Genomic DNA, 19,380 nt, shown 5'->3' with positions numbered 1-19,380 from the left:
CCTACTCACCAGTACTCGATGTGAACCTGCATCTTGCTTGTTTTGTTTGTTTGTCTGTTTGTGTGGCTGGTCGACGAGCAGCGCGAGTCAGGCACGTTCTTGCTGGGAGCGGATCAAAACGCAAAGTCACGTCCGTCTGACTTGTTTTTTATTATGATCAAATGAAACACACCCACCCGGTGGGCGGGACTTGCGGCAAGTTCCCATGGGCCAAGTTTTTGTGTCAGCGTATGACGTCTGCCAGTTTGTTATTTCCTGTTTCAACTCCAACTTGAAACACAACAATTACAAAAAGACTCTTCTGCGCTTCCAGCAGGACACTTTCTGTGTTTGTTAATACAAACATACGGAAGCGTAGAGCGCAAACAAATTCGATTAAAAAACAACAACAACATTTTGACAAACGTTTTAGTAACTAAACTAACAAATAAAACGAAAAAAGAAAACATTTCATTTATTGACCCCAAATTAAATGCATAAAATCCAAGAATTATTCATAAATAAAAAAAACATTTAAATAATACTCAAACAAAAATAAAATATAAATAAAAACAAAAAAGGTAACACAAATCTAATTACATGTAAAGTATATAAAAAATGAATACTGTACAAAGAAATTATTATAAAAATAAATTCTTATTGTTCACTGAGTCACAAGCTTAACATCAGCCTTCTTCTATTACAAAAAACAAAACAGAAACAATAACGCCGCTTGTTGCTCATTTTGAAAGTGAAAGAAATTGGAAAGAGCTTTCATCACTTGCTTTGTAGTCATCCAGCAAAAAGACACTGGCCTCAACATTAGCTCATTCACTGCCATTGAACTATTTCTATTAGTTTAACTTTTCCCCCCACTTTTGTTAACAAGAGTATGAAAACCTTTTTTTTTTTTCATTGTACATGTAGAACAGATATAAAATTTGCGACTAATCGTGAGTTAACTATTGAAGAGATGCAATTAATTACGGTAAAAAAAAAATCATTGCCTGACGCAACAAATTTTTAATAATCGGCTATTAAATAATAGGCCATTAAAACATTTTTATTGTAATTAATCGCATGACTTTTCTAGATAACTCATGATTAATCAAAAATTGTATATCTGTTTTTATATCTGTTCTAAATAAAAATAAAAATCTAGGAAATAGTTAAAATTATTATTTTTTTAATGTTTATAATCGTCAAAGGCAGTGAATGAGTTAGGTACGCCTCATCAAAGTCCATCCGTGAACATACATTTTGGTGAGGATCGATCACAGTTTTTTTTGAACGCCGACCTATTTTAGAGGCAAATACCAGAAGAGTGTAGCGGGAGTTACAGCGATGTACCACTCGGAAGTTCCTAATGACGTGGCGTCGTCACCCAGGTTGGCTGGTCCAAAGATCATGTGGTAAGACCTGTGGGCACCAGCCACAAAAACAAATGAGGTCAAACTAAATGAAAGAGAAACATAACTATGTTACATAAAAAAAGACTAGAATAACATAAACAGTATAAGACCATACATACAATTTCCATTATGACTAATGTGGAAAAATTGCATTCAAAATACAACTAAATGTGTCAAATGATTATTTAACGATGAGCTAGGCACTTTCAGGAGTCTGATTTTGGGCAGTCAGTTAAATGATTCGTGGCATGTGACACACCTAAACAGCATGGGAAAAAAAAACCGTTTCAACTGCTGGCCAGACAGGAATGAAAACATTTGAGGGAACGTTTACTTTTTATTTTAATTGCTCAACCAGCAGCATATTTAAATAATTAGGCCGAAGCAACTTCATTGTTTTTGGTTGCTCGGCAACGCCCGAGCTGTAGCAGCTTTTGTACTCGCTCAAGAATGTGGGGTGTGTACAATCATGTTGAGTAATAAAATCATCCATTTTGATAGGCTGTAACTCGGCATGGGCCGATGTTACATTCTGACGGTAATGTAACAGTCAGCAAAAATCTCACAGGATCACTGTACTAAATAACAGCTCAAAAATAACCATGTAGAAATATTTGGCTAATTAATTTGTGCTGCGATTGTTTTAAGCTTGTAATTAAGTATTGAAACTCATAAAATAAGTTGTTTTAAAGTAGCACTAAGGAACTTTTCAACTTTAATAAAATATTCTCATAACTCTTCTGATGAAATATCGACAAGTTGAATAGTACCTTTGCCATGGCCTGACGGGGTATGCATCATTTTTACTGGCATTAAGCAACTTTGAGGAGGATGGTAGGAACACTGCCGCACAAAAAAACTACAAATGTGCTGACTGCTTCATGGCTACGTCAAAAGCTACCCCGGATGAAAGGACAGTCATGGCTTAAGATTGGCCCGGATTTCACTCGGAGTGAGCTAAAAAAATAAATAAAAAATGTCGCAATGCGCTTGTCCTCAGGAAATGTGGTCTTCCTTCAGACATAATACCGCTTTTGTCCATATGGCGTCGCCAAAATCAACGTAAACTGAAAGTTCCTTAGTGTTGCTTTAAAGTCAAGCAAACTATGACAAACAATTAGGGTTCTGAATGAACTTTTTAAAAATCATCAACCAATGTGGCTTTCACTTTCTCTCTTTGTTTCTTGCACTGATTGGACTGTAGTGTGAAAGGAGGAGGGGGCGGTGCATTTTAAGCGGCACAACACTGGCCCTGCACTAATAGCAAAAATATTTCCGGAGTAAAAATGTACTCCGTATATATGGATAAATGGCATTTCAGTTCATAAATGTCGCCATCTTGTGGCGACATTGTTGAAGTGAGCTGAGTGCTTTGCTGCTTATTCCACAACTGGTGGATGCACAAGTTAGTTTTACCTTCTGCCATGTATATTTAATTGTTTTGCCTCTCAGTGAGTATACACTGCTGCCGTGGCTAGATGACAAAAGATACATAATCTGTAGCATGTCACAAATGATCCTTTTAACTCATTCACTGCCATTGACGGCTATAGACGTAAAAAATTCATTTGAACTATTTCTATTAGTTTAACATTTTTCTCACAGAGTATGAAAACCTAGATTTTTTAAATTGTATTAGAATAGATATAAAATTTGTGATTAATTGTGAGTTAACTAGTGAAGTCATGCGATTAATTACGATTAAAAACGGTAATCGCCTGATGCCCCTAATTTTTTAAGAATCTTTTCTTTAAAAAAAGATTATTAAAAATTTAAAAAACAAATAATTGCTATTATTTATATATTTAAAAGAAAAGAAGATTAAAAATTAGGGGTGTCAGGTGATTACATTTTTTAATTGTAATTAATCGCATGACTTTACTAGTCAACTCACGATTAATCACAAATTTTATATCTGTTCTAAATGTACAAAACATTTTTTTCCTAGGTTTTCATATTCAAAAGTGGAATAAAAATGTTAAACTAATAGAAATAGTTACAATGAATTTATGGCGTCTCTAGCCGTCAATGGCAGTGAATGAGTTCAGACTATTTAAGACAGGGGTGCTCAAGTTCGGTCCTCCAGAGCCCCTATCCAGCCTGTTTTCCATGTTTCCCTCCTGCAGCACAGCTGAATTTAATGATCAGCTAATCAGCAAGCTTTGCAGAAGCCTGATAACGATCCTGATCATGAATCAGGTGCGTTAGTGGAGAGAAACACGAAAAACAGGCTGGATAGGGGCTGATTTAAGACATTAGTTTATTGTGTCTATGTGGCGCTATATGATATCAATTTAACTCCTGGGCGTTATTTGACCATTTTTTGGCTTTTTGTTGGTTCTGACCAAGCCATTTCAAAATAAAATAACGCCCAGGGGTTAAGGACGTTTTTACTTTGTAGTGTCACTCACCAGTTCATCTTCAACTTCATGGACCTCACTAACTCAGCAATCTAGGCAGGCAGGCGGACACACACGCGCACACACACACAATGCATTACAATTGAAGCTTCTAATTACTTGTGAATTTTGTGTGTGAATGTCACTCACAAGTTCGTTGGTTGGGAGTTTACCAGTCTGCAACTTTGAGTCGAGCAATTGACTATTCAACGTCACCTCAAGACTGTCTGAGGGCAAAGTGTTTATTTTTTTGTTATTATTGTTCCACAGCTCTTTTATGATGCTTTACCCTCTAAGGCTCTCTGCCTATCTATCTGAAAATGTGTGAGTGTGAGCGAGCCATTTCGCTCCACTATTTTTGGGACAGTGGGGCTAATTTACATAAGACCGCCCATACTGAGGTTCTCAGCCAATGACTTCAAATTGACTGGCTACTATGTTCCAAGGTAGATCTGCGTGTTAGCACATATTAGCATTAGCTAGCGTTAACAGGTCTCAGTATACTTGTGTGGCAGGCGACAGTGCAGACGTCATTTGGTTATGTTTTAATCCGGAATGCTCGCACATTTCTGCCGTCTTCCCACACCATCAACCGAATAGCTTCGCTTCCGCCTAAGCGCCTTGTGACCGCTCGCAGTTTTGCTTTTCAATGTGTCTGTATGAGGCACAAAATGCAAAATGTTCCTTGCAAAATACACACAAGATAAAACATGATACAAATTCAAGTATAAGAGGGATAGTATACGATAACGTGACACAGTAGACTTGTTTGCAATTTTATTAGATATAAATGATGTTCAGTACAAAATGTATACAGTAATATACCCTTAACGTGTACCCTGAATAAAAGATGATAAAGTCCATGCTCATGCAGATAACAGTATCTATAAGATACACTAGATTTAATCCATCTGCGCGAATTGACAGGTGATGACAAAAATATTGCAATCGTACCTTGTAGAAACAAAAACTATCGAGGGCGGGCACACTTTTTTTTTTTTTTTTTTTTTTTAAATAAATGAATAAAATGGCACAAATGATGTCCTGGAAAAGTTGCATTGCAATCTGCCCCGTTTTTTTAATTTTTTAATTTTATTTTTTAAACATCATTTCATAAAGCCGGAGATAAAACGCAGGGATACAAGATGTTTGAACATTTAGAACAATAAAACAATGCAGTGATGCTGTAACAGATATACAATGGACTTTGATTTCTTGCTTTTTGAAATATACACGTATGTTAAAAGAAGGCAACATCAAGAAACATCAATAAATAATGATAATTGGTGTACCTGCTCATGTATGCATTTGCAAACATGATTGAGCGTTTGACACAGCGAATGGCCGTTTCCATGGAAACAAGCGGGATTCTTCCAGTTGATTGATTGATCACAGCGTCGTCAGCCTCATTGATTGGTGCGGCTCCTTGGCTCCGCCCCCCTGGTAGCCACCTGGTCAGGCGTGTACTCGTTCCTCTTCAGATCTAAACCGAAACGCCAAGATTTAATATCGTGCTTTTATTGACACGGGCTAGAGCAGAGAAATTCTCAAAACGTGGTACGCATGCATGAAAGAATCACTACATTAAAGTTTTTATCGGGTTTTTTTTTCAATGCAAAGAGCATTTGTAACAAACTTTAATTTTAACTCATTCACTGCCATTAACGGCTATTAACGTCAAAAATTAATTTGAGCTATTTCTATTTGTTTAACCAATATTACTAGCATTGTAATGTTTAGGATTTATGGTGGCACTTGGAGAGTTAATTGGTTTTTAAGTTGGTATTTTTCGTGATGTACGCATGATATTTAGAGATGTATGTCACGCTGCGGACCTTCTAAAATGGGCCAAGAAGAGTGTAGAAGAGCTCACCGGGAAGTTTCAGCTTCCTGCAGCAAGAGTTACAGCGATGTTTCGCCCGGAAGTTCCTAATGGCGTCGTCACCCAGGTTGGCCGGTCCAAAGATCATGTCGTAAGACCTGTGGGCAGCATCCACAAAAACGAGTGACGTAAAACAACAACGAAAAAGAAACATGACTAGCAGTTATGTATAGTCTTTAAAAAAATGTGTATATACAGTATAAGAGATAAATACAATCATATGACCTATTAACTCATTCACTGCCATTGACGGCTTTAGAGGTCAAAAATTCATTTGAACTATTTCTATTAGTTTACATTTTTCCCTCACTTTTGTTAACAAGTGTGAAAACCTAGAATCTTTTTATTTTTTTATTTACATTTAGAGCAGATATAAAATTTGTGATTAATCGCAAGTTAACATGTCAAGTCATGTGATTAATTAAAATAAAATAAAAATTAATTGCCTGACACCCTCATTTTTAATGAAACTTTTTTTTTCCACTTTTGTTAACAAGTGTGAAAACCTTGATTTTTTTAATTGTACATTTAGAACAGATATGAAATTTGTGATTAATCGCGAGTTAACTAGTGAAGTCATGCGATTAATTACAATAAAAAAAATGTAATCGCTTGACGCCCCTAATTTTTAATCCTTTTTTTTTTTATCGCAGCAAGCGATTAAAAATTTAAATTGTAATTAATCACATGACTTCAATAATGAACTCACGATTAATCACACATTTTATATCTGTTCTAAATGTACAATAAAAAAACTCTTTGGGGTTTTCATACTCTTATTAACAAAAGTGTAAAAAGTGTCAAATGAATAGAAATATTTCAAATGAATTTTTGACGTCTATAGCCGTTGAAGGCAGTGAATGAGTTAATGTTTAGCTCAAGCTAACACAGGTGTCAATAGACATATGAAATGGTGTGGGTCATGTGACAGACGTTGGGCGTACCCCTTCTCGCCACTCTTTATTACCGACGGATCGGTCAGAATCTCTCCGACCCCTGAAGAGGAAGAGACGAACTGTAATGAGAGACTTCCCCAATCCCAAAAAAAAAAGGGGTCATACAAGTGGAGATGTGACATTACCCTGCAGGTCGAGCACCAGCAGCTCGCCGCGCGTGTACTCGTATGTCCAGTGGCTGAAGGCCAGCATTGTCTCCTCCAGGAGGTTGGTGGGCGCGATCTCGTCGCCGTTGTTGTTGTTAAACTTGCGGAACTCGCCCGTGATGCATTCCTCGATGGCGAACCACTGGCCCGCGGAGTGACAGTAGAGCAGGAACACCTCCAGGAACCTGCACGTGCACAAAATGGCGGCACATCTAAAAACATGCCTTTGTTGTTGTTCTTATTATTTTTAAATTATTACAAGAGCACTGTTGCCTTGACTTTTGGTCATTTGGAACTTTATCCAGGAATATGTTATAAACATTTCAAACCATCGTCATTCGGGATGTCTTCAAGTGAGCTGACTTGGGGCAAGAAGTGGGGTACCACCCACGATTGGTTGCCAGGCAATGAAAGGTCACAAACATTTACAGTGGGTTTGACTAACAGTGGTAAAATTAACAAATCCAGTTTTAGGCAAAACTGTCAAAGCGCATTCAATGTCACATAAAACAATTAACACACATTTTATAGTGGCTAACTTTTTTTCAGTTGCATGAATTAAGGATGCCCCAAAAAGACCAATGGTCTAACCTCCTCATAAATCACATTTTAATGGAAAAAATATCTGCCTCAAATAAAAAACAAATATCAAAATTTATAGAAACATGGTCTACGTATATAGAATTTTTTAACCTAATTCTGGTTACTTAATTCTCTCTGTTAGCGAGAGCCACTACATCGTGATAACTTACATTGATGTTTCTGCATTTGGCAATTCATTATTATATTATATTATTAATATGGGATTTTTTTTTTAATGGGCTTTAGGTGAACTGATGAATATACACACGCACATGCACATGCTCACCCACATACAAAAAAATAAATAATATATATATATATATATGTGTGTGTATAAGTATATATATTTAAAAAAAAAAAAGAGAGAAAAAAACAAACATTTTTATTAATTTTTTTTAAATTTATTTGTTTTAAAAAAAAAGGAGAGCAATGATGATGTCAAATCGAATAACAATACTGAGCTCTCCTGAAAGAAAAAAAAAAAAAAAAGGATGCCCCAAAAAATAGATGAAGAGCTGTACAGTAAAGTGGGAACTGTAACTAAACTGACAGGAATCCAGCAAGATAGAGACTAGACACAAAGACGCAAGATATTTAGGTTGCCATAATAATAAACCCAGCAGCCTGTTTATCTAGTTTGTTGACAAACTCGTTGGTTGCAGTCATCATGACACCATGAGAACAAAATGAAAGTTGGATAACTCATTTTTTCTAATGGTGGCCGGGGTCTTAAAAGGAACACTGCGGTATGTGATCATTCTAAAAGGAAGTAATATTTGCAAAATCTGTCGTCACACTGATAAAGGAGAAGAATGTGGTTCCCGTCCCCCAAACAAACGACCCGAGCGGTTGACTCACAGCCAAGGCTGTGAGAGGTGCTCATGTTACTGCTCATCTCACCGAACGCGGCTGATTTAGTTTCGTCCCGAGTCAATTCTCAATTATGTTTACTGTCGCCCAATTAGAAATTGCAGATCAGCTGCAAAAGTAAGCTGCATTTCAACTGCCCCTTCTTACAAATTATTTCTGTCAACAGAGCCGACGTTATTTTCTCAGAAGCCTGCAGGCCTGTTGGAAAAACATCTCACCAGTGATGGGAAATTGTGATTTTCTAGGAACGTTTTTAAGAAATGATCATTTAAAAATGTTTTTAGTCTTGCGTATTGCTATTGATCCATTTGATAATTATTGTGAGAACGTTTGATCATGATTTTTGATTTTTCCTAATAAGCAAAGGGAGAAAGAAAATGTGTTTCATAGCATCAGGAGCCCTCGGATGCCATCATTCCAGAACTTCTCATTTCTTCAACCCCAATGACGCTGTGTTTACCTTGGCGAGTAAGGAATAGGCTTGGGTCGAATCTGGTTGAAGGCCACAGTCAACTTCTGCGCTGCTCGCTGCTGTTGAATTTCCTGGAAACACACCAAAAAAAAAAAAAAATCTAATCTGGACCAGCAAGCATACATTTATAATGCACTGCCTTTGATTGTGTTTTGTTACCCTGAGGCAAAGCTGCAACACGGTGTCGTCCTTGTAGATGCTCTGCCAGGTCTCCACCACCTCAGGCAGGAAGGACTTGACGATGTACAGGTGTCCAGGCTTGAGGATGTCATATTCGGACCAGGTGCAGAGGACTTTGAGGGCCCGGCGAAGGCCACCGCCCATCTCCTCTTTGCTGAGAAACTCGATCTTGGCGCAGAGGCCGCGCTGGGCCCAGGAAGACATGCTGTTGTTGATGGTGTTGGGCGAGCTCTCTTCCAGGCGGTACACCGTCACTGGCTCTCCTGTTGGGGGGTAAGTTTTCATGTATTACATACACCACTTCAGATTTTAGGATTTACGTTGTGTCATAGCGCCATTTGTTGTATGACATGCCCTGCCACTGTGGTTTCAAGCAGACAGTTTGAGTTATGACACCAATAAATGTGTGGGCTAAAAAGAAACAATGACCTTATGTATGTATGTTTACTACAATCACACAACTTGATGTTGTTTTACCAACTACTGTTTGTTTAGAAAAAAATAAATAAATAGAAGATCCTAACTCAACCACTCAGTGAATGCTGAATTTATGTAATCCGGACGCAAAAGAACAAACAGGCGTTTCCAAACTGAGCAAGTAGCAACGATAGAAACAAAACAGACACACAAAGATGACAACATTCCGAGCGTGGGAGGTGCGGAAATCACACTTGTCAATTTGGTTGCACATTTCCTCCTCATGAAGCCGCATTGTGAGCATTGTCGTGTTGTTTGTAACCTCACATGGTGCGTCGACATGCACATACTCACCTCTGGGGGGCACCGGGGTGAAGGGGATGCTCTGTGACAGTCGCATCAGGTTGTTACGTTCTACAGCTGAAGAAAGAAGAGTACAAACTGGAAATCAAGATAATTATTTTTGTTAAGCCATTTAAAAAAAAAAAAAATCTGTTTTAAGCGGTCCTGCAGCCTTAATAAAAAGCAGATTTTCATCCAGAAGCCTACCTGAGTACTGGTAGCTTTCCATAGGCTTGAAAGGTGACCCAATGGCTGCAGAGAGCAAACAATAGAGAAATAATTTAACTTTGTGATTTCTATGTCTAAAGCGTGTACTGATATGTCCTGGGAAGAAAGCACATATTTTTCTAAGCACTACGCCACTAAATAATTTCCCATGTAAACCGATTGGAAGTATTGAAAGTGGACCAAAATTTACTCACAGTCCTTTCTGGGTCCAAGGTGGGAGTGGCGAGGTGGGCAAAGAGAGACTGGAGCTATAAGAGAAAAAATAATAATACTAAATTGGGAAATAGAACAACTATGGAATGAAATATTTGCAAAAGTCCTTACTTTCTATTTCACTAAATTACCGGTATATTATCTTTACTTCCATACTGCACATTTCAAAACAACCACAAGCCAACAAATGCAATAAAACCAGTTTTGTAAAATAAATATGTTCTGTTAAATGTATTTGTGCATTAAAGGCAACAATGACCATTTGTAATGCAGCAGAACCAGCTGATCCAGACTGAACCTGATTGTACACATATGAAAAGATAGGTGATGAGTGAAACTCTTACTGGTTAATGTGTCCTCCACGGGGGGTTGGCTAGAAGGGAGAAAGGAGTCAGGTGAGAAAAAAAAAAGAAGTCAAGATTCCATGTAAAAAAAAAGTACGGGTTACAGTTTCCCTGAATGCAACACGTACCTACTACCTACCAGTACTTTATCCAGATTTTTGTGGCATTCTTATGAACTCAACTTTATTTATAAAGCTTATTAAATGTTGACGTCAAGACAACTTTACTAACTCATATGCTACATGACAAATATAATTGTGAAAAATGTAAGATTATGAATACAGACGCTCCCCTACTTACGAACATTCGAGTTACGAACAACGGTACATACGAACATGTCTGCGCGCATGTCAAAAAATGTTCGGAAAGAGATGCTGTAAGTTAGATTTTTTATTGCGCACCTTTTTCCGAGTACTGTAGTGCTTCTTTCCGCCGCTAATACCGACGCTTGGCGCTGTGAGAGCTCACCCAGAATTGGAGGCTCAGCAAGTGTCGAGGAGGAGGAAGAAGAAGAAACGCCTGTCGCTCATAGATAAAGCCATCGCACTCTTCGAGCAGCAAGACCCAAATATTGAACGTTGCACAAAGGTTGCAAATCAATTGAATGATGCCATACAGTGCTACCGCATCATTTATGATGAAAAAAGAAGAAAACTGTGCAATCGTCGTTAGATCGCTTCTTTCGGCCAGTTTCTAGTAAATCCTCCAAGGAAGATACTCATCAACCCTCATCTTCTTCTCCGCGACCCTCAACTTCTTCCTACATTGAAGTTACGGAGGAGGAAGTAACTTTTGAAGCCCATTCCAGCGACGACGAAGAACCTCTCATGATATAAAATCCTCCTCTTCCTCCTCCTCCATCAAATCCTTAAGCATCGAGTACATCTTCCAAAAGTAAGTTAAACTTCATTTTATTTATCTTATTACGTACATGTACATACTGTGTGTGTCTCTCGCTCTCTCTCTCTAACATACGTAGTACAGTACTGTACGTATTCTCTTTAAACATAAATTATAATACAAAATATAGCACTGAAGCAACTTACGAACAAATTCACCTTACGAACGATCGCTCGGAACATAACTCGTTCGTAAGTTGGGGAGCGTCTGTATACATTTCAAACATGCTAAAACAATGGTATTTTGCTTATGTAATAGTACTATCTAAAAACTATATATTTTATGTTTGTACACACGCACACACAGGAGGATACATACAGGCTGCTTGCTTGGGCTGATTTGAACGGGACTCTTTCCTGGGAGAGAGAATTTGTTTTAGTATTGGGGGTTCTCAGTTTATGACTTGACATGCAACAATTGGAGATTACAAACTATTTTGCGTAGTAGCATAAGAACATATGGTCACAAGAAAGCATGCTCACTATGTTTTTTTTAATTTAATATATTTAGGGGATAAAAGTGTTTTTCACATCGTTCACGTGCTGCTGTTTTTGGTTAGCAAGGAGTGCGCACTACCTACCAGGGGATCCTCGTGGATGAGGATGTCTTCAGCTGACACTCTGCTACGGTCCCTCTTCCTCAGAGCTACAGACAGACAGACATTGATTTCACACTGAGCATTACAAAACGTTGTGATTTATTTGTGGTAACCTACTTGAATCGGGATGGAGGAAAGCAGGACTCCTGTCAAATTCTGTGAAACCGGCATAGGAGTTAACTGCTCTAATGTTACCTTGACCTTCATGCTGAACCTGGGATCACATGACCAGACCGTAAGAGACATTTAAAAAAATAATATATATATTTCTTTGACAGACCGACCAGTTGTCTGCTGCATGTGGCCGGGCTGCGCTGTGGGCTGCGTGTCTCTTTGGGTGTTGAGCGCTGGTGGTCAAAACTGTCTTTATGTCCTGAAAGCAAGACAACATTGTGAGCCGTGTATGATTAAATCTTTTTTTGATTCTACCACCAAACCCACCTTTCAATCAAACATAACATTTTTCAATTAAAAAGTTATTTCACGTGCATCAGATAACAGTTCTTGTAGCAACACGTTCATAAATAATTGGATTTGTCCAGACACAGAACCACAAGAGGCTAATCAAACCCCATCACCACACTTCATTAAAACACACGAGTCTCGCGAGAACCCCGAACCCACCTCCACCTGTCCCAAAACATCCTGGAAACCATCACACTGTCAATCAATCAGACATGCAAGCGGCCACGACATGTCCGAAAACATCTGGACCGCACCAGAACCAACCAGAACAGACAGAGGAGCGAAAGGGAGGAAAAAGCTGCATGGCTCCCGATCTGGAAGTGGACAGATGCCAGTACCCGGCCGGTGCGACCCGCAACTCAAACCTCTTGTTTGCACTTCCACGTGTATCCGCTTGTCACGATTTTGCCCCTCACAGCAGGACCCTGGCGGGGGAGGAACATCGCAATCCCTGTTCCTTCGTCTGTGGGGTTCTGTCACTGCAGGGGCGTGGGCGGAACACGACCATCCGCTACGTTCTTGGCTCTGAGCGTTTATTTGGCATCTACTCGGAGAGGCTGTCGGACCCTCGTCGTCGCAGAAAGCCTCATTGACGTACCCCAATGCCCCGTCCCCCCCTCCTAACCCCTGTGCATAGTCAGGATGCGCGTAGCAAGCAGGAGAGCAGGCAGGCTGAGCAGCGCCCAAAGTCTTAGATACAACGACCACAGTAGGATACACACACACACAGTTTTCATCGTCCTCGCTCCTCATGGGAGCGACAGCGGATTCTCTGTCATACTTACCGACGAACGCCCCAAACTCGACAGCGGCGCCGTCAGGCGTCTGCTGGTAAAGCCCAGCCAGAGCAAGCTCTGGGTGGCTGGAGCCGCTCGGGTGGGAGGGGGTGCTGCTGATGTGGAAGTGCGCCACGCGCGAGGGCACGTTGGGCAGGCTGGATGGCGAGTCGGAATACTCCGGCTCGTGTGGACGGGTCAGCTTACTGCGGGTGAGCGAGTGGCCCGGGAAATGCAGCTCCGGAGGGGAAATGGCCACAGCACTTTGGCCAAAGGCACTGGAGGCTCCGCTGCCGGGGGAGCCAGTCTCGGCGGCCAGGTGCCCGAGCCCGAACGAGCCCCTCCTCTCTGGGCTCAGATTGGGATCCAGCCCAAGTTCTGTTAAAGGGCTCGGCCCGACTCTACGACTACTATCAGCCCCAAAGCCACCGGCACCAATCCCAAAAAGAGAGTCTGCGATGTTCGCCGAGCCGAGGTAGCCCCCGACGTTCCGCTTCCCCATCACGGAGGATTTGGACTGGGGGCCCGTGTCTGTCGCAACGGGGACGATGCTGGGGACCACGTTCTTGGAGAGGCTAAGCTCCCGGGTGATCTGATTGTGGACCTTGCTGGCCTCTGACGCCCTCTGAGCAGTCAACGTCTTCAAGGTGTCCACGGTGAGGGCGGACAGGTCCTGCAGGTGACCGATCTGCGAGTCCAGCGTGTGCAAGGAGCGCTTGATGAAGTTGACCTTGTTGCCCACCTCCTTCAGCTGCATGCACATGGTCTCAACCCTGAAAAGTTGAAAAACCAATTACCTTACCATATTTCCTCTAACACATCCCTAGACTGTAAAAATGCTAGCATCTGAAAATGTCAGTTCTCTATGCTGTTGTTTACAAACTGACATTAACTCATTCAAACCCAAAAGCATGTAAATAAATGTTTGGATACGTTGTCCTTCACTTTTTTAAATGTTTTTTCTTTCTTTTTTTTTAATGCAAGAGCATACAGAAGGCTTTGATGCAGCTTCTGACATGAAGAGGTGGCTTAAAGCAATGGTAGTTATTACAAAAAACGGCCAGCAGGTGGCAGCAGAGTATAAGCGATTAGCCAGGGCCATGTTGCAACAAGCTCTTTCTTTCTCTTTTCAACAGGAATGCGAATAATGATGAAACGTAGCTACATTCTAATGCTAATTGCTGCAAAACGGAAACAGATACAAATATACTTTTTTTTCCTGATGAAAGAAGAAACTAATCTTTCTTTTGGCAGGTTCCATGTTTTCATAGCAATAGAACAATATTCTGCGGGCCTTGCAAAATCAGTCGAAATCCAGTAAAACAGCCGGGAGCGAAGGGGGTTGCTTGAGCGAAAATGGCTGGGAGTGAATGAGTTAAAGAGTTTGTTGTTGTGAGAATGCCCTATCTGCTGCTAATCTTCTGTGACTAGAGGTCGTACCTTTCAGAGGTGAGCCGTATGCGCTCCTCACTTCCTGTGTGAAATCGGTCGTCCTTTTCATGAAAGTACGTTTCCACACACTGCTCCTCAAAGTCATGAAGCTTCTTCTGGTCTTCCTCTGTCAGAAACAACTCTGAAGGGAAGAGGAATAAAATGATTGAGCTGTGACTCCAAATATATAGCGAAAAAATAATTGTAAGGAGGAAACTAGAAAATGGTAGAAGCCAATTTATTTTGGTTATTGAAGAAAAAAAAATCGTGTCTGCTTATCAATTTACAAAAAGTGGTTGGAAACTAAAGCCCCAAAATTAAAGGGCACAACAACAACTGATATTGGCTCTTTTTACACAGACATCCTACAGAATTGTCACTTCAGAGCCACAACAATACAGCTGTGATACTACCTCTTGAAGGTGTAAAATGTTCGGATTTGGACAACAATATGAGAACCACAAAAAAAACCACACAGGCTTTTTTAGGCTACTCTGTTCTGGATTCAATAAACATACTTGGCCCGTAGGTGTGCTCCTTCTTTCTCTTTCTGCACATGCACAAGAGCGAGTAGATATGGCACAGGAGGATGAAGGGTGGAGGGAGGACCGGTTTCTCATGGTAGGCCATGATGAAGTGGTAGCGCTGGTACTTCCATACCAGATTGGAGATGGACTTCACCTGTAGATACACGTTGCTGTAAAGAAAGATGAGGATGCTGTTACAGTTACAGGCCACACACTGGTTTATGTCACGAGATAATTATTTTTGTGGAAAATTGTTCAAGCCAATTCTCTTTTTTTTGGCTCATCTCCTTTTTTTTTGTCACCTTCATACATGACATTGATTTATTGATTAATGGAAGCTTATAGAAACGTATGGTAATTGTAAAGTTGTCCAACTTCACTATCCAGGATCAATATCGTTAAAATTCAGTCGTAGTATACTGATACAGTATTTTATAACGAGCACTATTGTTTGTTATAATTTATCTTTACATAAGTTATCATATTCAAACCTTTCTGTTTTGTCTTTTCTTTTGCGTTGCAAAGCATGGCATTAGATTGTATTCCGTTTCCTTTGGACGGGGTTTATTTGATAAGCTGTCAGGGTGAAATTGGAGTTTGGGTGTGTGAACCAAGTGGGTGCACCTACTTGAAGAAGGCGATGAGGAGGTTGACCATGAGTATGTACTGTACAAAGAGGTAGACTGCTTGTAGGAGAGGAGTCAGCCACACTCCTTCGGTGCACAGGCCCTTTAATGACGGGTCAGTGTTGTTGGCACACACTGTGACGACAAAAGGGCCAATCAGGTCATGTGTACATACCCACAAAACACTTTTATGTACACCATGTTCAACTACATCTAACTACCTTTGTTGTTCTAAATGGATGTGACTGTCTAAAAGTTAGGGATGGGTATCGTTCTTAACGATACTACAGACGCTCCCCTACTTACGAACATTCGAGTTACGAACAACGGTACATACGAACATGTCTGCGCGCATGTCAAAAAATGTTCGGAAAGAGATGCTGTAAGTTAGATTTTTTATTGCGCACCTTTTTCCGAGTACTGTAGTGCTTCTTTCCGCCGCTAATACCGACGCTTGGCGCTGTGAGAGCTCACCCAGCATTGGAGGCTCAGCAACGTGTCGAGGAGGAGGAAGAAGAAGAAGAAACGCCTGTCGCTCATAGATAAAGCCATCGCACTCTTCGAGCAGCAAGACCCAAATATTGAACGTTGCACAAAGGTTGCAAATCAATTGAATGATGCCATACAGTGCTACCGCATCATTTATGATGAAAAAAGAAGAAAACTGTGCAATCGTAGTTAGATCGCTTCTTTCGGACAGTTTCTAGTAAATCCTCCAAGGAAGATACTCATCAACCCTCATCTTCTTCTCCGCGACCCTCAACTTCTTCCTACATTGAAGTTACGGAGGAGGAAGTAACTTTTGAAGCCCATTCCAGCGACGACGAAGAACCTCTCATGATATAAAATCCTCCTCTTCCTCCTCCATCAAATCCTTAAGCATCGAGTACATCTTCCAAAAGTAAGTTAAACTTCATTTTATTTATCTTATTACGTACATGTACATACTGTGTGTGTCTCTCGCTCTCTCTCTCTAACATACGTAGTACAGTACTGTACGTATTCTCTTTAAACATAAATTATAATACAAAATATAGCACTGAAGCAACTTACGAACAAATTCACCTTACGAACGATCGCTCGGAACGTAACTCGTTCGTAAGTTGGGGAGCGTCTGTAATTCTCTTTATGATACTGCGTATCGATCTGGCACTTTAACGGTATTCTTATGGAGTAGATGCCACGGACTTCCGACTTCCACACATCAGCGCCGTTTCCAACACTCGCAACCCCATCCCTGTCTGAAATGCTTCGGACAACTGAGACAGACACTCGACGGGAACGCGCAACCGAGGGGCACAAGGGCGGAAGCGATAGTATTGGGACGCGGCCCACACGTCGCAAACCGGAACAGGACAAAGCCCATGTGTGAAAACCCGGAAGTCCCGCCTCCTCCGTGGCATATACCCCCATTGGTAATATGTTGTTTGGAAAAACACAAAAACAATTATTAGAAATATTACTGAAAAAAAATGAGTGTTAGAATTACAGCATCACTACTTAAAAATTATACTGCTAGCTTGTTTTGCAACTGCAGTAATGTTAATGTAAAATAAATAAGAATAATTACTTAGTGTTTTGAACAAATCACAATTAGGGCCCAACTGATAATCACCTGAGCCAATTTGATTGCCCAATTTATAGTATATTATTTTAAACACATTACAACATAGGGCAAAGATTACATTAAACACGCCCCTCTCCCCCAAAGCAAAAAATATATATCTGCCAATTGCCAATCTGCACTGTGTAATATTTAGCGCCATCTAGTGGTAAATCAGTAGAATGCACCATTTTGAAGCAAACGCACTACGGTGCCTCAGAGATCATACTTTGCAAGCCTACCAGCAATTTCTACTGGAAGAGGATTTACATTTACATTGGAATGAACAATACTGAGCTCTCCAGAGAGAAAAAAAAAGGAATGAATTGGCGGAAGAGAACCTGTGGTGATGAGTGAAATGTTGAGACAGCGAGCTATGTTGTAGTCACTCGGGAGCGATAGCCTATTAAATAAGGTTTGCTTTGGAGCTATTCCCTCTCAGTGTGCTGTTCTTTCCCCAATGACCACGATGAATAGTGGGTTTTAAAAATGAAAGCATTATTAATTCAACAATATTGCATATGGTACATTGACACAAATACTATACATTAAAGTATTGTAAAACTGTTAAATGTTTGGCCTGTGATTATGTCCTTATTGCTACAAAAGGTTAATATTTTTTTTAATGAATCGGCCAATTAACAGGTTAAAGAAAATTGGTGTAATGTGGAGGATGCATGCAGTTGGGCAGTGCAGAAAGCAGTTCTGTGAGGTGAACTGTGAGTGTGTGTGTGTGTCCCCCGGGGCCAGTTTAGTAAAGGGGCTCGGTACCCATCCCGAATAATCGCGGTGACAAAACATGACATAATCATGTTGTGTTGTGTTAACGGATCATCGATTGGACCCGGTATGCTTTGGATCAGTCGTGTCCCATCTCCTAAACTACACATCAGCCATGCTGTGTGAGAAGCTTGGAGCACAACTGACCTTTACCCTCGTAATCTCCCTTTCCATCCTTACCATCGATTTCATAGGCATACACTTCCCCATACATCATCCAGTACGGCTGGAACACCACATCTTTGGCCAGCGTCCAGCTTGGCTCTTCTTGCGGATACAAAATGGCCTTGCGGGGAACACCGTAGCTTAGCAGGACGATGGCCATTATCACCACGATGTAAAACATGTTGGCCACCTGTAAAGGATGACGCGGAAAAGGAATGAAACGCGAGGATATACCAGGTAAGCTTCAAACCATACAAACACAAAAAGACTCAGGAGCATTATATCCTCAGCACTGAAATTTTGACTTGTTTTTGTTGTTATGGTGAATGATCGTAAAGAAGTAGTTTGGAATGTGTAATATTGTCTTACCTGCAGTTATTAAACATCTTACGAATATTTCAGTTTCCATTTTTTTCTCAGTTTGAAGGATGAGTTAGCGTATCGGTATGTGGTATAAAGTGACAGCTGTGTTGGGAACGCACCATTTTGGCGATCATCATGACGTAGGGCCCTGCTTGCTGGTTGACGGCCAGGATATCGAGGAGTCGCACGTACCAGAAGATGATATTGAGACAGTAGACGGTCCTGCCGGGGACAAAGGCTTTCCCTCCACCGAGCCTCAAGCCAAAGCCGATGAAAAAGGACACGATTGCCAGGAAGTCCGAGACGTTGAAGTAGTCATCAAACCACACCTTGATCTTTTGACTTATTTTGCCCGCTTCTGACATAAACATCTGCAAACGAGGCAAACATTTTGGTCATTGGTGAAAAGAACAATTTTTTTTCCTTTTTTTCCCTTCCTTGTTTTTTGTTTGTTTTTGTTTTAAGAAGAAAAAAAAAAGAACTATTTAAGACTCTGTCGAATGACGTACCTCTCGAATCTTCTCAATGGCTGAGGTGAAGATGTAGAGGATGACGACCCACTCTTGAGGAGAAGGCCATTCAAGCATTTTGACCAGAACCACGTATGAGTAGAGCATCAAGAAACCCAAATAAAAGAGCTGAGGACACACAAGAAAAGATAGGCAGGCTTGTGTCAGAATTCATTCATTACCAAGGCTACTCATACTCACATAATAAATGGATT

General features: G+C 40.5%; 1 protein-coding gene across 1 annotated transcript in view; it reads right to left on the bottom strand.

The window, feature by feature from the left end:
* The window catches only part of trpm7 (transient receptor potential cation channel, subfamily M, member 7), a 45,816-nt gene that overhangs the window by 3,162 nt on the left and 23,274 nt on the right, over window positions 1–19,380 (bottom strand). Inside the window, exons 20-42 of the mRNA XM_077562829.1 lie at window positions 19,166–19,294; window positions 18,776–19,027; window positions 18,309–18,483; window positions 15,748–15,880; window positions 15,111–15,289; window positions 14,602–14,734; window positions 13,171–13,934; window positions 12,205–12,293; window positions 12,038–12,134; window positions 11,903–11,967; window positions 11,641–11,678; window positions 10,423–10,451; window positions 10,060–10,113; window positions 9,845–9,889; window positions 9,650–9,715; window positions 8,858–9,141; window positions 8,687–8,769; window positions 6,754–6,959; window positions 6,617–6,668; window positions 5,664–5,770; window positions 3,941–5,273; window positions 3,803–3,843; window positions 10–1,398 (exon numbers count right to left, since the gene is read on the bottom strand). Coding sequence (XP_077418955.1) covers window positions 5,197–5,273; window positions 5,664–5,770; window positions 6,617–6,668; window positions 6,754–6,959; window positions 8,687–8,769; window positions 8,858–9,141; window positions 9,650–9,715; window positions 9,845–9,889; window positions 10,060–10,113; window positions 10,423–10,451; window positions 11,641–11,678; window positions 11,903–11,967; window positions 12,038–12,134; window positions 12,205–12,293; window positions 13,171–13,934; window positions 14,602–14,734; window positions 15,111–15,289; window positions 15,748–15,880; window positions 18,309–18,483; window positions 18,776–19,027; window positions 19,166–19,294 — 3,057 coding nt within the window. The 3' untranslated portion in view covers window positions 10–1,398; window positions 3,803–3,843; window positions 3,941–5,196. The remainder of the gene's footprint in view (window positions 1–9; window positions 1,399–3,802; window positions 3,844–3,940; window positions 5,274–5,663; window positions 5,771–6,616; window positions 6,669–6,753; window positions 6,960–8,686; window positions 8,770–8,857; window positions 9,142–9,649; window positions 9,716–9,844; window positions 9,890–10,059; window positions 10,114–10,422; window positions 10,452–11,640; window positions 11,679–11,902; window positions 11,968–12,037; window positions 12,135–12,204; window positions 12,294–13,170; window positions 13,935–14,601; window positions 14,735–15,110; window positions 15,290–15,747; window positions 15,881–18,308; window positions 18,484–18,775; window positions 19,028–19,165; window positions 19,295–19,380) is intronic.

This window comes from Vanacampus margaritifer, chromosome 4 (genome assembly GCF_051991255.1).
Source record: "Vanacampus margaritifer isolate UIUO_Vmar chromosome 4, RoL_Vmar_1.0, whole genome shotgun sequence".
Lineage (NCBI taxonomy): Eukaryota > Metazoa > Chordata > Actinopteri > Syngnathiformes > Syngnathidae > Vanacampus > Vanacampus margaritifer.
Note: the sequence above shows the minus strand (reverse complement) of the source record. Positions and strands in the feature narration are given on the sequence as shown.